This window comes from Rhinolophus hipposideros (genome assembly GCF_964194185.1).
Source record: "Rhinolophus hipposideros genome assembly, chromosome: 7".
NCBI classification, from domain to species: Eukaryota; Metazoa; Chordata; class Mammalia; order Chiroptera; family Rhinolophidae; genus Rhinolophus; species Rhinolophus hipposideros.
Window position 1 is genome coordinate 49,696,134 of NC_138053.1, and position 19,097 is coordinate 49,715,230.

Consider the following 19,097-nt stretch of genomic DNA (forward strand, 5'->3'; position numbering starts at 1 on the left):
TAACCTTCAATTTTTCATAAACTATGTATTATGGTTTCAACCTTGGCAAGACATACAGTACAATGAGAAATTCAAGGAGACAGTGGGGATTCTGTCCAAACTAAAGAAGTCAGAAGTCACTGTATGGGTTGTATTATCTACTCCTTTTGGTTCACAAGTGAAGGGCAAATGCCATCTTGTGATTATGGAGACTTCTTAAAACTAGTATAATTAGTATTGGGGAAAACTAGAATAACTTGTTACACTCTTTGATAGTTACCCATAAAACATGCACGTTAAATAAAAACCCCAAAACTTCCCTTGTTAAAATTGAACTCTGTAACCAACACCAACACCCATACCTTTTGTACACATCTAAAAATCACTTTCCAAGGACCTGTCTTAACCCCCCAAATTGAGCCCCTCTTACTTATACCTGACTTTAAAAAAACAAAACAAACTTTCCCCTAACCCTCAAAATAAAGGATTGCTTTGAGATTCAGTGTGAAATAACATTGATAAAATATTTAATATGTCAATCTCAGAGGTATTTTCTGTACACGCACCTTACAGTGTCATAATAAATGTGTTTGGAGAAGGGAGAAACATTTATAAATTTGGAATTCAATTAATTCCTCAAATACCAAGCTGTACATTTACTGAGGGCAGAACACAAAATTTCAGAATGAATACATCTTCGAAACAACTCAATGGGCAAACATTTAACACACGCACACGCAGAGAGAGAGAGAAAGAGAGAAAATGAATGAACATCCAGACTCCCTCTCACCTTTAAAAAAACCTCTGTTTACATACATGATAGTTTAGGCAGCAATATAAACTCGTTTTGTAGGAAAAACTTTTAAATTAGATTATATTTATAGGATATAAAATACCATTGCTTCATTTTACAAAGCAATTTTTTAAGCAGAGACTCTTCTTTATGTGCTTTAACTAAAGAGCACTTTGCAGCAAAGTTCAGAAATAGCTACTGAACAATTCACTAAATAAACACAACATGCTCCAACAGTAAGGTGCTTCTACTTTCTTACCTCTCCTTCCATCTGAAATCAATCTTGCTGGTCAATCCTCTAACACTAAGCATAGTTCTCCTATGCTAAGCAATAAATGGGGGATAAAATCTGTTTAAAATGTACATTTAACTTTATATTATCATTTAAATTCAGTGCAAGAATTAGGTAAAACTTGTTAAGGTTTCTGCTTTCTCTACCAAATGGTTGCATGTTAACAATGTGTCTGCCACAGTTCTTAAATGTTTTACAGCTGTTCAAAAAGATTTTTTACAAACAACCTGGTAAAGTGTATGAAATTTAACTCCCTGATAAGGCCTTTAAGTGCCCATTAGTACTTTACAAGTTTGTATCTGATGGTAAGTGCACAATAATGAAATTATAAAGGTAAAAAAAAAAAAACCAAACACCCTTGTATTTAGTGAAAGAAAAACTTTCCTTAGGCTGAAAGTATTGACTTAAATTTATATACACACTTAGTGAATGTAATTAAAAAATGGAGTCTTAGGGAATGTACAAAATTAAATTGTATTAATTGTATACTGGCCCCATTCTAAACAGAGAGGATGCTGCCCATTAATTTTTGTTCCACTGGTATGAGTTTCAATTCTTAGTGTCTGCTATGGCCAAAGAATGCTTTACAATTTAACACATTTCATAACAGAAAATGGTCATGCCATAGTTTACCAAATATTGCTAGTTCAGCTTTGTAGAAACAAGGATTTTTTACCCTCTCACTATACAGAGTACATGAAAGTGCTGAAAAATTTCTATGGTTTCATGTAAGAAAAGCCCCACATTCTGACTGTGGAAATACTACACCTGATCAACTCCCATAGTTGTGTCTAAGAATCCATTTGAAAATGGACTTGAAAAATGCATTTCTTGAAATGTTTCACTTCCACAATGAAGGATTAAGGAATGATTGTTTTTGTGCTGCTCACAACCTCAATAAGCCTATAAAATATACATCAAGTAATCACAACGATTGCTCATCTTTTAAAAATCCTCTTTAGCCAGGCATTTCCTCATACTGCTACACTACAGTACCATTAGGATTTTAAATCATTAGGAATACCTTCTCTATACATGCCACATTGGTTATATACAAAATTTTAGTTGCATTAGTAAGAGAAATATTTAAAACTGACATTCAAGTGAGCAGTAACATTAACCTCAAAACATCCCCAAGTCATCATCTACTTGTTTCCCTATTTTACATACATTGCAGTTGAGACTAGATTGGTAAATTAACTTCTAAATTGATTCAGCATAAACAAGCAGCTGTTTGTGGATTCTTAATACAGAAATGACACAGTAACAGAAATATAACTGTCAAATGTTTTAAACCATATAAACAGTACAGCCAAGTTTGGAACTGGAAACGTAAGTACCATCATAACTAAATATATACAAATTGAATATTAAGGCCAAACATGTTCATTTTATTAGGGGCAAGAAAAAAGAAGAATTTAACCATGTGTACATAATTCCTGTTGGGTTCTGAAACCGCTTTAAAATTAAGATGAGGATTCAATTGGTTATCTCATTTTGATGCACAAGTAGACTGCAGTTAGTTTAAATTTTCATACTGTTTGTGAGAACTCCATCAGGCTGATGACCCGCAGTAACGCGCAGGCCCCTGTGGAAGTGGGAACCTGAACCTAGAAGAGAAGTGTGCTGCACAAAGTCATTTACTGGAGAGTCAGCGCAGCTGGCTGCTTTCGCCCACTCACCTTCAATTGTGACATAACCTTTATGAAGTGCTACAACGGGATGTGTTAAGGGCTGTGGAGACACCCCTACGAGTATAATAGGAGGCTGTGCACCCTCCGCTATTTGCTAGAGACTTAATTACAAAATGCCTCAGGAAGACAGATCACAGGACCTTTTTATAAGTGAGCCTGCTTTTTAAAGGAACCCCAGCTGCAACACTAACTGGGTAGTAATTCCCTCTAGATATAAGAAAGTTCCAGTGCTTTCACTGTTAATTTAATACTCGATTCTCCTGTATTTTTCTAAATGTCAACGACTGAAAAACAAAACATGTTATAAACAAACATCCAAAGGCATAAAATTGACACACAATTTTTTTCAGGTTTGCAAATTTGCTAAAAACTTTTTCAAATATATTAACAATTAAACCAATCATTCTTTGGGTTGAAAAGCATGCTTCAATGCTTTACTCATGGTAAACAGGAAAATAATCTACCCCACTCCCCAATCATGGGATAAAGATTCAGTTTATGTATCAGATCCGTATTTCTAATCTTTCCAGACAAGATGTGAGAATAAACCAATGTATCATGACAATGCCATGCAAAAGCTCCTAGTCTTATCAGTAAAAATATTACCAATGTTTAAGCAGAAAGATTTTGTTCTTTACAACCTGCTGCCAGAAAATTTTCTCCACAATTATTTTCAAGGAAATAACACTTTAAAGTGACAAAGGTGTGAATGTTATTTTTTTTCTCAGGAATAACAATTCATATACATTTGACGGCTTTTACTCTAGGACTGCTTTCTGGGTCTCAGCCAGAAAAATTGCATCATAAAAAATACGTTTTTTGGTATTTCAGTCCTTAACTCCCTTCATATAAAGGCCAAGATCTGTCTTATGCAGAATTATACTCTACAGGGTACGGTACACCGGGTCCAACATATCTACCTTCATTCAAGCCCACAACAGTCCAGCTGAGAATTCATAATGGCTCCATTCATATAAATGCATCCTTTAGGACTCCATTACAGCAAAACCGGCACCTGGAGCTACATACATGTTTAAAAATTTAGTGACAATACCACAGGCTCTCTCCCAAAATTCCACTCAAAGCACGTGAAGATAAAGAAATGCCAGCTAAGGAGGCTTTTCTTTTCCGCCTGTTTTCTTCTGCATATTTGTAGAGCATACATTTTTTTCACTGTGGAGCATAAAATAAAAATTTAAATGGTGCATGATAAAAAGACTTAAGATCTGCATCCCTATTACTGAATCCTGATTTTTGATTCTCAATAGGAAAGTCATGTTGAATTATAATACTCAAGCAATAGTTCAAACAAAAAGACTAAAAATAATTTGAAATATCAAATTACAAAGTATTGCTTCTCATAAACAAAGCTGCACATAAAATTCAAACTGTTATAAATTCACAATTATGAAGAACTATTTAAAAGCATGGAAATTTTTACTTCGAAAACTTACAAAATGTAAGTGTGTGGTCTTCTAAAAATATGCCATGTTAAATATATCATGTGTGGTAAACACTTTAATAGATGTATCTCCATATTTTGTATCTTTCCAGATGTTACTGAACATCTTTATGAAAATTCCTTTGGAGACGGGTAATGTGGGAATTTTCAGTACATTTCCATCTGATGTTCTTTCAGTTCCTGTCCTATAACTATCATGATAAACTTCTTTTTTCAGAGTGTCACACTACTTATATAAGGTGATATGGAAGAAGCTCTGTAATTTTCAAGCAGATGACCATTCAGTGCACTGAAAGATGGATTTCAAATCAGTCCCAATACAGCTCACAGTAGATCTGTCAACCCAGTGTTCTTCCAACTCATAGCGACCCCTAGCTTTACTGGCCACTACAACTATGTAAGTGGGTGGACAGGAGGGGATGGTTAAAAAAAAAACAGGGATCTCCTTGAAGGCCTTTTTCTTCACTGCAGTCAGAACATTGCACATCTAAAACTCATGTTAACCACCATCTACTGGAATGACTGGAAAAGTGATAACTTGCCAATTGTGCTTCCTTTTTTTCACACCACTGAGACAATACACTTTGGATCTAATGAAATCCAATTGTTGAACCAAGTGCTTAAAATTTTGTTTTCCAAAAGAATATGAACCGATCTTCAGCTGTAGGTATTTTTTTCTTTCTGTTGAGTCACCTGTTTACAAACAAAATAATAAAGTGTGTTAAAAAAGTATGACATATTAAAGGTAGTGTGTATATATGTTCCCTCATACCGTTTGCAATATCCAGGATGAACACTGATAGTTTTTTCTTGTAAACAATCATTTACACAAATAGTGTGCAGGAGACACTTTTTTTAAAAAAGGATATGCTTGTCTTCTTGAAGCAATAAAAAAGAAAACAAAATTTAAATATGAATTTTGATCACTTAAAAGGCTGTATGTTAGACTCACTTTTATTCCTTTTACTGTAACATTTCCTGTCAAAAATACATACTGAAAAGGAAAATACAATCTAAAATACTTCTCATAAACTGTCAGTATAGTAAGAACTACTAAATGGCATCTTTAAAATTCAATAAGGAGCAGTTTTTGTTGTATCGACATTTAGAGGACAGGATTAATACTGGTCTTTATCAGGACTTTTTAAAATTCAAAATAGTTGTGTTTGAGATTGATGAGCTTACCTATGGCACAGGAGCATTTATGAGACCTACTTGTCAGATAAAAGCTGATATGCACATGAATAAAATACTAACTTATTTAATTATAGTTCTGTATTATCTAATACCATAGCTACATGTGGCTATTGAACACTTAAAATGTGGTTCGTGTGACTGAGACACTGAATTTTTAACTTGATTTAAATTAAAATCAGAAGCAGTACAAATATTTATCTATTAAATGTAATCTTGTGGTTTTGGTAGGGCATTTCACTTTCACCACTGAATATTTAACATCCAAATTGAGATGCGTACGTTGTAATTTGCATGAGTAAACGTAAAATACACAATGGATTTTGAAGACTCCGTACAAAAAAATGTAAATTACACTGTCAATTTTTTTACATTAAAAACATGTTGAAAAATACTATTTTGGAGATGTCATATAACATAAAGTGTTACTAAATTAATTTCACCCATTCCTTTTTAAATGTGACTATTAGAACCTTTTAAATCACATCTGTGGCTCACACTGTACTTCTACTGGACAGCATCATTGTAGTTACTTCATAAATTTAAGAAGGACCCCACAGGAAACAAATTAGAAACTCAATAAATAAAAAATCTACATAATTATATATATTTCCTTATGTGGAGAAATACCCTTCTAGGACACTATTATCTATAGCTACCTCTGGGAAGAGGCAGGATGAGGCAGAACAGGGGACTTTCAAAAAAAGTATGTAATTACGTTAATAATTTAAAATCTGTAAGAAAGTAGCTAATTAATAATAGGAAATACAAATGATAGCCCTTTTTGCTATCTGTAGAGAAGTATCTAAAAGTTCAGCCTTTGAAAATTATTTCCCAAGACCACACAAGGCAGTGCTATCCAGCTCCTCAATCACTGCCTCTCAGTCTGGAGGGATTACAACTAGTCCATGGTTTCCTTGTGGTATAACATACATTCAGTCTTTTAAAAACGGCCTTGCAAATAACTGAGGACATACATTTTCTGGAAATATTTCATTGTTTCTCTCAACATCATACTAGCCAAACATTATACACCAACATTATACACCAGCCAAAAAAGTCAGCCAAAAAGGGGAATAGTATTAGGCAATTTTCAAAGTGGTATTCATCATGGACATATTCTTAATATCTGATATAAGGCAAAACTAGCAGCCAAAAGCTATAAATAACATCCCAGCCACTTGAATATATGAAATTCTGCTGCAGTGTCTATGCGTTGGGCAGGACCTGGTGGGAGGAAGAAGACAAGCAGGGACGGGCTGGCCTGAGCAGCTGCTGGCAGGACCTGTACCCTGACTGGGCCACTGCAGGCAACTCTCATAAAAGGACTAAATACTCATTTATGTGAAGGCCCAGCTGTGGAATTAACCAGTCAACGCTAAAATGGTAGTCTCAGGCACGGGCTTAGCAGCTCACTGAGAAGATACAAGCAGAAGTAGACAAGGGAATAAGTAGCAAGCACTGCACTATTTACAAATATCTAGTGTGGGAAAGATTTCCAGTCACACACATCTGGGTTTCTAGACACTTTCACATACTGAGTAGACATACTGATATACTGACAGCCCTCTACAAAGCATAGTGTACATATGTACAGGCACAAATGAATTGAAATTATTTTATGATCCAAAAATAGTAAGTATATAAAGTGATGGATTGAATCTCTATAAATAACAGGAAAAAGGGATACCAACAGCCCAAGCAAGACCCATGGCAGGACAGCGGGACTATGAAATGTTGGCTGAAGCACATTAAAGGTAACACACAACTACTTATCAAGAGGAATTGGTTGTTTTTTTCCACCCATTTTGTTAAGCTACTGGTCTGTGCAGATGCTGCTAGGGAGGACAGGGGTTGGGAGTGTAGAAGAGGAACATTGGACCCATGCCTAAAACGAACAGGTAAAAATGCTTTTAGTATATTTGATATCCACAATAATATCTCTGAACAGGTAATCAATATAAAAATTAATAACATAGTTTATTTTTTGTTGTTGTATTATATCTTCAAAATCCAGATGTATTCCTGCATATACATCAGGCCTACTTGGTCAGAATCCTGGGAGTAAAGGCCAGGAATCTGCATTTTTAATAAGCTTTCCCCGTAATTCTTATGATCAGGCACATTTAAGAATCACCATGATAACATGTAAATTTATTAGTCCTTTACTTACTACCTCTGGGACTATGAGTCTTCCCCTTTTGGTGAATATTATGAAGCTATATACTATTAAATTTATAGTATGGGTTATCTTTACTGATTCTATATATTTAGCATAATTTGTGCCACATTACTTTATAATTAGCTTATTTAAAAATATTGGGAGTACAACCCTCTATTACCTTAGGAGAATGCCAAATATGTAACCAATACCCACAGGGGTCCTTGATAAAATATGTATAATTTTTATATATTTATTATGTTAACTACAATTTTAACTAAACAATGTAGTAACTATGATAAGCCTTAAAATGGTAAACCTTAGTTTTAAAGGCTTCTCAAAAGCTAAGTAATCAGACGATACAATTTTTTTTAGACTGACCTTAGAAAATTCCTTTGCAGACAGCTAATAAAACATCGAAATTCAATGTGCATAACAGTTTGTAACCAAAATACTTCAGTTATAAAAAGCCTTTTGTTTTTTAAACCTAGAATAAGACTGTCACATTACTAGGAATTATCCTCTTTACTTGGGATATGGCTGTACTGAAGAAATTTTTAATGAGCAGGATATAAAACACAGGATTTATAAAGCAATGTGTCTTGCTTTTCTATAAAGTTTCTAGAAAATACAGAAGGAAAATCTGAAGTTTACAAATTTATAATCCGAACTATAATTGAGCTGAATTAATAAATAATAAACCTGAGACTCTATAAAATACAACAGACCTCATCAGTCAATATATAAGCAGTATTACCAAGTGCTACTGGAGAAAATAAGACCATTTACTTGTTAGTTTTCCCAGTCTGTGCAAGGCAAAGCCTCCTCTTCATCCTCTGACTCAGGGGATGCTTCTTTGATTCTTCTAAGAGCTTCATGGATGCTCCGTGTTAGAGGGTCTGTGTCAGGCAGAAGCGTGAAGGATTCTCTCAAAACTTCCTTCTGTACCTTCTTCAATTTTACCCCCTTTCTTATTTGTGCCAAGATATTATTACTGTCATCTTCATCAGGGAAAGGAGGCAGAGTTCGCTGTTCAACCTTTTTCAGATGAAAACTACCACGCTTCAAGGAAGCTAGCACCTCATCCATGGGTGAGCTCACTTTAGAAAATGAAAGAGAACAATTACAGTTAGGACCACACTTCAGAGGCAAACTATGTAACCTGTAGACTTTAGGACTGTGATAGCCCAGGACACTGGGAACGGGCCATCTGTAAAATGGACCATGAAGCATGGACAGAAGGTTGCCAGAGCACAAGGATCCTAACTATGCTTATTAAAAAGAAATCCCAACACTCGAGTTCCATGTCAGGTATTCCTATCATTTCTCATGTGAGAAGGGAGCACACTGGAGGCCGGGAAGTGGTCTTTAGTAATATAGTTGAGGCTTCCAAGGATTTCCAAAATGTACCAGCTCAATCTAAATTCAGACAGTGACTGGGTTACACATTTTAATTAAAAAAATTTAAATTTTGGTTCATTATAGTGATTTCATTTGGTTGTTTTATGTATGGAATTCTGCTCGGGTTATGGTAAAAAAATATTTTACAGGATGGTCTCTCAGATTAAAATGTAACATGTAAAGTGTTTTATACAACGTTTTCCCTATGCAAACTAAAGCTCCTTAAGGGCTAGGGTTATTCTGTTCTTTTCAAACATAGCTTTAAGGCATATTTGACATGCAATAAATAGTACCTATTACTACCTATTCCTTTTTTGCTTCTTTATAGAAAGAGTATATACCAAGGTCCTCAATAAATGTGACCAGATGTTACACTGCCTTGCTAATGTCATCCTACTGTGCTAGTCCTGACCAGATGGCTTACCTCTAATGTGAATACTTTTCTTGTATTTCCCAGGTTTAAAATCAGACTTTCTAACTCAAAACGACCATCTACTATGTATTACCAAATAGATCCATTATCACTTCAGAAGATATATTTTTAAAAACAAGCCTAACAGCTAACGAAGGTATGCATTTCTATGTCTATACACATTTGTCGATGTGCAATGGACACTGGTGGGAATTCTGCCCTGCTGTCACCTTAAAAACCCGTTTGCTATCAAATACTGCCCCCAAATAAAATGTTTTAAGTTCTGTAAGGTCCTATGAAATAAAAAGTCTTTTGATTATACCTTACTTTAATTCAATAGATGAACACAAAAATATCTTTTTTAACTTACCTCTCCTCCTCTGTAAACCTTCAGCAGTCTTTTTGAGCTTCTTCCTGGCACTGACCAGCTGGCTACTGTCAAAGAGGTGTGCTGAAGGGGCACTTGCAGACTTAGGGATCCTCTTCTCATTTCCCTCCATTCTAGGCAGACCTTTCTCCAGTGTCTCTGGGGTGTTGTCCTTAGCAACAGGCAGAGGTGGTGGTGGGGGGGGAGGGGGAGGAGGAGGTGGTGGGGGAGGTGGTGTTGGAGGAAGAGGTGGTGGGAGTGGATCTGTGGTGAGAGAACCTGGTTCAAGGTCATTATTATTCAAAAGTGGAAGAGAAACAGGGGGAGGCAGTTCCGAGGTAACACCACTGAGAGGTAATGAAGTGGCTTCAAGTTGCACTAATGAAGTATCTTCAAGTTGTGTGAGGATTTCGGCTTCTGTTGTTTGTGATGATCCAAGCTTGCCTCTTCCTTCCTCCACCTCTTCACTTTTCTCTTCTACCTGTAGCACCCCTGGTAGCGATTCGGACCGGTCCTCACAGGGCACAGGACTGGTGGCACTCCTTCTTCTTGCATGAGCGAGTCGTAACCTGGTTGATTTAAGTATGACTTGGCCAGGGTACCTCTAAAAAAATCAGAAGTTATCATAACTGGTTAAATTATATTAAAACCACTTATGAACAAATGGCTATTTTGTCCCTCAAATGCAAGATGTTATTTTGGAGCTTCTGTAATTTTCAGGGAAAATTCTTTAATCAAGTTATACAGAAAACCAGAACACCAAAGAGTAGTACCTTTCAGTCATCATCAAACTCTCTTATTTACTTCTTATCAAATCCTTTATTAAGGCTTTATCCCCTTTATTCACTTTAAGTCAACTGTTCAAAATTACCACCTGATTTAAAAAAAAGGTCTTTACTGAATAAAATTATGAATTTAAATGGAAAAATAAAAGCACTGTAAACTACACAACATCAATGATGTCAAACATATATATGCAGAAAACAAAGGAACTACTATTAGTTTCTTACATGTATTTGCAAATGCTTGAGTACTGACATATAAAACTCTCATTCTATATTTTTACTATAGTAAAACCTAGCATTAATGCATACTTAACTCAAGGCTTATCCTTGTATTAAGAACCCTGCCCCCCCCCCTTCACTATAATACCAAGAGAACTTGATCAAAAGCTTCCTTCGCCTATAAGATGGTCCCTCACCACAGACAGGAGAAGCAAGGCTCCTGAGCACTTTAACAACTAAAACCATTCAGCTTAAGCACAGTTCCAAGGAATATTTAGCTGCTGTGATATCTGTGTCCATAGTCATGGGTTAGTCTGGTGAGAACTGCTGAAGCATTTCTCATATGTTGATCTACCCTCTAATTCTGCCACTGGTCATTTCCACAGATTATTACCATAAGTTGATGTATGTGGCATTAATAACAAGTTGATGCTTGAAATGCACAGTTGGCTCTGACCTACCAATTTTATAAAACTCAAGAAGAATCCAGGCTTCCCAGAGGTCTTGACCATTCCTCTTATACTACACTAAAGTGGTAGCCTAAGGGTCACAAGAATATTAATTCTTGAAACCAGAGCAAGGTAGCCATGCAATCAAAACATTAATTTAAAAACATTACAAAATGGACTGCCGTGATTATAATTATTTTCTAAATAAGGAAAACCAAGCTTTTCTCATACAAAGAAATCCTACAATAGAAGAGTGTATCTAGCTCTGTTTAAAAAGCAATGGAAAATAATAAATTGATCATCATTATTTATTACCTGTTTAAAAGTTCGAAGTCTATCCAGTGTTCTCTGTCTTTCTTGGCTAACCCAGGCAGTTTTTCTTTCTTCTTCATCATGTACTTTTTCTCTCTTCTGGTAAAAAATTAATAGTAATTCCATTATGATGTGTCCCGTTCCTTTTTATCATTAATAGAGCTTTTTATAGGTATTCAGGCAGGAAAACCAGGTCTCATACGGGGGTGAGTTTGGGGGTAGGGGTTACCTCAGGCCTCACCACTGCAACATTCAATGCTATAAGAGTATGGCAATGTCTCCAAAATTTTGGTAAAGACAAAACTGACAGTATGACCCAGCCAAATTGTCCTTCATGTATAAAGGAAACAGACAAGCATTCCTCAAACATGTCAGAACTCAGAAAATACAGCATGAAACTTTCCTGAAATAGTATCTTAATTAAATCTAACTCCAAGATGAATCAAAATGAACTCAGGAAAAGAGAAGTTGTGGTGGGGAGTACTTACTTGATGGTAACATAAGGTAACCCAAAGGGGGTTTCTGTTAACATCTGTTTATCAATCTGGGTTCTGGTTATATAGGTATATTATTCATCTTGTGAAAATTCTTCAAGTTACACACTTATGAGTTGTGCACTTTTCTGTGTGTGTGTGTGTATATATATGTGTATATATGTATATATGTGTATATATATGTATGTATGTATACATACATATATATATGTATATGTGTATATATATATACATATATATGTATGTATGTATATATATATATATATATATACACTATCCTTCAAAAAAGCAATAAAAGATTTTCATGGGGTGGGCCAGGTGGCTCAGGGAGTTGGATTTCCGTGATCCTAACTCCGAAGGTTGCCGATTCAATTCCCACATGGGCCAGTGGTCTCTCAACTACAAGGTTGCCAGTTCGACTCCGCAAGGGTTGGTGGGCTGCGTCCCCTGCAACTAGCAACGGCAACTGGACCTGGAGCTGAGCTGCGCCCTCCACAACTAAGACTGAAAGGACAACAACTTGACTTGGAAAAAAGTCCTGGAAGTACACACTGTTCCCCAATAAAGTCCTGTTCCCCTTCCCTAATGATAAAAATCTTAAAACAACAAAAAAAAACGTTTTCATAACAAAGTATTGTTTTCTGGTCAAGATGATAAAGTAGATACACAGTGTTGCATCTTCTTACCACGTCAAAATTACAACTAAACTACAGAACAAGAATCATCTGAAGTCTAGCTGAACAGAAATCCTATAACTAAGGATATACAGAAGCCACGTAAAAACTGGTAGGAGGGGCAGAGAAATGGAAAGGGCTGGCCCCTTACCCACATGCAGTTAAAAATCGGGAAGGGGTCCTCTCGACTATAGAGGACCCCTGGAGAAGCGAGGAGTCCAGGCCCACACCAGGTTCCCCAGCCCAGGGTTCCAGTACTGGGAAGAGAAGTCCCCATAACTTCTGGCTGTGAAAACCAGTGACACTGTAGCCGAGTGAGACGGAGGGCTCCTGGAGTCTGAGAGCTGGAGCAGCAGCTTTCTTCCAGAAAGGAGTGCTGGCAGAATCTGTTACTTCTTTGTTGAGCCCTTCCCCTTCCCAGCTGCCATATCTGAGTCTCCATTAACCTGGTTAACATGACCCACCCCACCCTGATGATTCCTGATACCACAACCCACCAAGCTTACAGGCCCACCCCAGCCACTTCTAGTGGCTATTACATACAAACAGCCTGTCTTGGCTCATGCTGTGGACTTTTCTAACATCTCTCAAAGGTTCACTAATCCCAAACAGGTAGCATCCGGCCTTGGCATGCCCCGTACCTCTTGCTGAGCAGTTCCAAGCCTGTCATTGATGGCAGCTTGCCTCAGTTTGCAACTCACAAGGTGTGATCACAAAATACAGTGAATGTTTAAATAAAAAAAAATTATTACAGGAAAAGACACATTGCCATTAATCCCCCTCAAAATACTCCCCCTCGCTTTTAACACACTTATCCCATAGTCTTGCCACTTTCTGAAGCAGTTCTGGAAGTCCTCTTTCGTGCGTGTCTTTAGTTGTGCTGTTGTGGCTGCCTCGATGTCCTGGTTTGAGTCAAAATGTTTTCCATCCATGGTCATTTTGACTTTGGGGAAGAGCCAGAAGTCTCACGGTGCCAGATCCAGTGAATAAGGTGGATGAGGGCATACTGTAATGTTTTTATTTGACAGAAATTGCCATACCAGAAGTGATGTGTGACATGGAGCGTTGTCACGATGGAGGATGAAATAAAGACACTCATGAAAAGAGGACTTCCAAAACTGCTTTAGAAAGTGGCAAGAATGATGGCATAAGTGTGTTCAAAGTGAGGGGAAGTATTTTGAGGGGGATTAATGGCAATGTGTCTTTTACTGTAATAATTTTAAAATTCAAACATTCACCATGTTTTGTGATATCTTTTAGCCTCTTCCAGGAACCTCCAATCCCAGCACGGTGGTGGCCATTTATGGCTCATTCCAGGTGGCCCTGGGCAGGGCACAGACTGCAGCTGAGCTTGGTTTGCAGCAGGGCCCCTCCCAGGAGGCTCTGGGCTGGCATGCCTGAGGGACAGCTTCGGAATGAGCAGGAGCACTACCTGCTGCCTCCAAGGATGACACACCCAAAGGGCTGATTGGGCAGATGCCAGAGCCCTGCTAAAGTAAAGGGTCAGCGTCTGTACAACAGCTCTTCCACTGTAGTCACAGCCTGACTGTAGTCACAGTCATCAGCTTGAGGGTTGATCCCTCCTACTGACCTGCAAACAGCAACCAAGGCTCAACTACAACGAGAGGACACACGCACCCCACACAAGGGACACACCTGGAAAACCTGGCTCAAAGGACCAGGAAGACTGTACCACTGAGACCCACAGCACACCTACTACATAAGGCCACTCAACTAAGATCGGGAGATATAGCAGCCCTACCTACTGTGTTTCCCCGAAAATAAGACCTAGCCAGACAATCAACTCTAATGCATCTTTTGGAGCAAAAATTAATATCAGACCCAGTCTTATTTTAGTATAAGACTTGGTCTTATATAATATAATATAATGCATATAATACAATTATAATATATAATGCCAGGTTTTATATTAATTTTTGCTCTAAAAAATGTATTAGAGTTACTCAGCTCTAATGTGTCCAGCTAGGTCTTATTTTCGGGGAAACACGGTAATACACAGAAACAAACACAGGGAGGCAGCCAAAATGGAAGACAAAGAAACATATCCCAAATAAAAGAACAGAACAAAGCTTCAGAAAAAGAACTAAACAAAATACAAATAAGCAATATACCAGATTCAGAGTTCAAAACACTGGTTATAAGGATGCTCAGTGATCTGTGAGAACCTCAACAAAGAGACAGGAAACATAAAAACAGAGATAGAAAACAAAAAAGAACCACTCAGAAATGAAAAATGTAATAGCTGAAATAAACAATACATCAGAAGGAATCAACAGATTAGGTGAAGCAGAGGACTGAATCAGCAATTCAGAAGATAAGTTAGCAGAAAATACCCAATCAGAACAGCAAAAAGAAAAAAGAATTCAAAAAATGAAGATAGTTTAAGGGGCCTCTAGGACAATACCAAGCATACCCAACACTTGTATCGTAGGGGTACCAGAAGGAGAAGAGAGAGCAAGGAATTAAAAACATAGGTGAAGAAATAATGACAAAAAATTTCCTTAACTCAGTGAAGGAAACAGACATATAAGCCAAAGAAGTGCTGAGTTCCAAACAAGATGAACCCAAAGAGACCCACACCAGGCTGCAACATAATTAAAATGCCAAAACTTAAAGACAAAGAGAGAATATTAAAAGCAACAAGACAAAAGCAATTAGTTACTTACAAAGAAACTCCTATAAGACTGTCAGCTGATTTCCCAACAGAAACTTTTCAGGCCAGAAGGAATCTCTACCCATCAAAGCTATGATTTAGGATCATAGGACAAATAAAGAGCTTCCAGACAAGAAAAAGCTAAATTTGTTCATCAACACCAAAACTGTATTACAAGAAATGTTAAAGGGACTTCAAGAGGGGGAAAAAAGATAAATATGAATAATAAAATGGCAATAACTACATATCTAACAATTACTTTAAATGTAAATGGATTATATACTACAATCAAAAGACATAGGGTGGCTGAATGGATTAGAAAACAAGACCTTTACATATGCTGCCTACAAGAGACTCACACTTCAGACTGAAAAACACATCCAGACTGAAAGGGATGAAAAAAGATATTTCATGAAAAAGGAAAAACAAACAAAAAACTGGAGCAGCAATACTCATATCAGACAAAACAGACTTTATTATAAAGCCTGTAGCAAGAGACAAAGAAGGACCCAGTAATCCCAATTCTGGGTATTTATCACTACTTCGAAGGGATATGTACATCCATATGTTCATCTCATTTTTTATAGTAGCTAAGATATGGTGGCAACCCGGTTGTCTATCAAACGATGAGTGGATAAAGAAGAGGTGGTACATACACAATGGAATATTACTCAGACGTTAGAAAGAATGAAATCTTGCCATCTTCAGCAACATGGATGGACGTATAGGATATTATGCTGAGTGGAGTAAGTCAGACAGAGAAAGAAAGGCTGTTGTGATTTCACATATATGTGGAATCTAAAGAGCAAAATAAACAGACAAAATAGGGACAGACTCATAGATACAGAGAATATTTTGAGGGCTGCAAGATGGGAGGAGGGTTGGTGGAATGGGTGAAGGAGGGGAAGGGGTTAAGAGGTACAGATTGGTAGTCGCAAAATGGTCATGGGGATGTAAAGTATAGCATAAGGAATATAATCTATAATATTGTAATGGTTATGCATGATGTCAGGTGGGTGCTAGATTTATTGGGATGATGACCTTTTAGGTTGTCTGAATGTCTAATCATGTTGTGCACCTGAAACTAATATAATATTGTACATCAACTGTTAATTGAAAAATGAAAAAAGTTATTTAAAAAACAAAAACAAAAAAATGTTGTTTTAAGAAAATGAGAACAGACAATGATTGAGCAGGCCACATAACAGAGCATGGAGGGAGTAGGTAAAAGAAGCCATTGTGAGCAAAATAATCGAAAAAGGTCTGATAAGTTTCCATAAACTACAGCTTAGAAGTATTCCATGTGTACTTTCTTGAAATGAAACCCAAGATTTATGAGTGTGGTTACATAAGACAAGAATGCATTTTTCAAAGGGAAGAACCGACTTGTTTCCTAACCACCACCATTCCCTTCCCTTACCCAATTTACCTCTGAGCTTCAAAAACAATAGTAATTTTACATTTTTAAAACTATTCTGTTTTAGAGTTTACTATCAGGTAGTAAACTTCCTTCATCTTACATATTTAATTTGCAAGGATTTCTAAAAGAAATTTTTGAAAAAATAAGGCTAAAATCTAGAGACCTACATTTTAAACAATCTACTACCCAAGAAATTTTGATAAAGATAGCTGGTAAAATCAGCTTTGAAAAACAATTTAAGCCAACTTTCATTTTCCTCTATCTATATATGTGAATGATGACTATATGGTTAATAGATTCATTCTCCCACAATGAAGTGTTCCACCCAAAGGTGGTATTAGGCAAATTTAATTACGCAGATGACATATATCTCTGAGATTCCCTTAAGTATCAATTTCCTCATTTTCACTCCTCTTTGTCCCATAAAATTCTTTGAGAAAGGATTTGATATTCATTTTTCAAAGTTAATTAGTTATGCCATCCAGCAAAGTACTGGCATTTCATTAGATCTTTATGTAATGAGGAACAAATTCTAAGTGTGGAACCTAAATAACAAGCTGCCAGTGCAGATACTGATGGTGACAGTAGGGGGCATTCTCATATGCCCCCTGTTCTGCTGGCCCATTGTCTAACCTTCCTTACAAACCAGTTTTTGACCCATGAAGATAGCAATGAAAAATAAAAGTGCAATAATTAATTTTGCTATTTCTACCCTCTAAGAAAAAGATGAATCATATAGTTAATGGATAGTTTGGCTACTTGTATGTGTTTAAAATCAAGAGTAAGGAAATTTAGCTCACATGTGCCGAAGTGAGCTTATGTCATCAAGTAAGAAAAATCAAAGCTCTCCACCTTTAGTGTGACACTAAGGAAAGAGAAATTTTAAGTAAGTACATATAGTGATATGGGCATGTCAGAATTTCTATTATTTAATGAAATACAAATTATTGGTGTTGACTAAGACATATGTGTCTGAAAAGACTACTATCAGGATAATATACTGTAGACATGATAAGGTACAGCAATACTAGGGGAGAAAGGTTTTTAATGTGATTTTTTAAAAAGTGAACTAATGATCTCAGCATACTACAAACGGGAACTTCTTCAACTTGATAAACATCTACAAAAAACCCTATTGCTAGTTATCATACTTAATGCTGAGACACTAGAAACTTTCTTGTTAAAAGATCAGGAAAGACAATGATATCACCTCTGACCACTCCTTTTCAGCATCCTACTGGAAGTCCTAGCTAATGCAACAAGAAAAGCAAATAAAAGATATACAGATTGAGACAGAAGAAATAAAACTCTTCATTTGCAGATGACATGATTGTCTCCGTAGAGAATTTGAAAGAACTGACAAAAAAACTCCTAGACCTAGTAAGTGATTATAGCACGTTTGCAGGATACAAGGTTGACATATAAAAATAAACTGCTTTCTAATGTACCAGCAACAAACAACTGGAGTTTGAAATTAAAAACTGTTTACATCACCACTACAATACTATTTATATTACCACCAAAAAAAAAAAAAAAAAGGAAAGAAAGAAAAAAAGATAAGATAGACTTAGGTATAAATCTAATAAAATATATACGAGATCTATATAAGGCAAACTACAAAACTCATAAAAGAAATCAAAAAACTAAATAAATGGATATAAATTTCTTGTTCATTGATAGGAAGACTTAATAATGTTTTCAATTATTCCAAATTTGATCACAGATTCAGTACAATCTTAAATCAAAATCCCAGCCACTTATTTTATGGTTATCGACAAGCTGATTCTAAAGTTTCTTTAGAGGGGCAAAAGACCTAGATCAATAAAACCGGATAGAGAGATCAAAGTAGACGTACATAAATATAATCACCTGATCTTTAAAAGAGCAAAGGTAATTCAGTGGAGAGTGCACAGTTTTTTCAAATGGTGCTAGAACAACTAGACAACCATGTTTAAAAAAAAAAAAGTTTCTAGCCACAAACCTTTTACCCTCCAAAGTAACTCAAAGAGTAACTCAAAATGGATCAGTGACCTACCTAAATGTAAAATGCAAAACTATAAAGCTGTTAGAATACAAGATAGAAGAAAATATAAATGACCCTGGGTTTGATGATGACTTTTTAGATACAACATCAAAGATATAACCCATGAAAGAAAGACTGGTAAGTTGGACTTCATTAAAATGAAAAGTTCTGCCCTGTGAGAGATACTGTCAAGAAAATGAAAGGACTAGGCACAGACCGGGAGAAGATATTTGCAAAAGGCATATCTGATAAAGGACTGCTATAGAGCATATACAAAGAATTCTTAAAACTC

At 36.3% G+C, this 19,097-nt stretch overlaps 1 protein-coding gene across 1 annotated transcript in view; it reads right to left on the reverse strand.

Moving 5' to 3' along the window:
• Positions 1-484: 484 nt before the first annotated feature.
• The window catches only part of JMY (junction mediating and regulatory protein, p53 cofactor), an 87,826-nt gene continuing 69,213 nt past the window's right edge, over positions 485-19,097 (reverse strand). Inside the window, exons 8-11 of the mRNA XM_081054254.1 lie at positions 11,524-11,619; positions 9,759-10,359; positions 8,365-8,675; positions 485-4,913 (exon numbers count right to left, since the gene is read on the reverse strand). Coding sequence (XP_080910380.1) covers positions 8,368-8,675; positions 9,759-10,359; positions 11,524-11,619 — 1,005 coding nt within the window. The 3' untranslated portion in view covers positions 485-4,913; positions 8,365-8,367. The remainder of the gene's footprint in view (positions 4,914-8,364; positions 8,676-9,758; positions 10,360-11,523; positions 11,620-19,097) is intronic.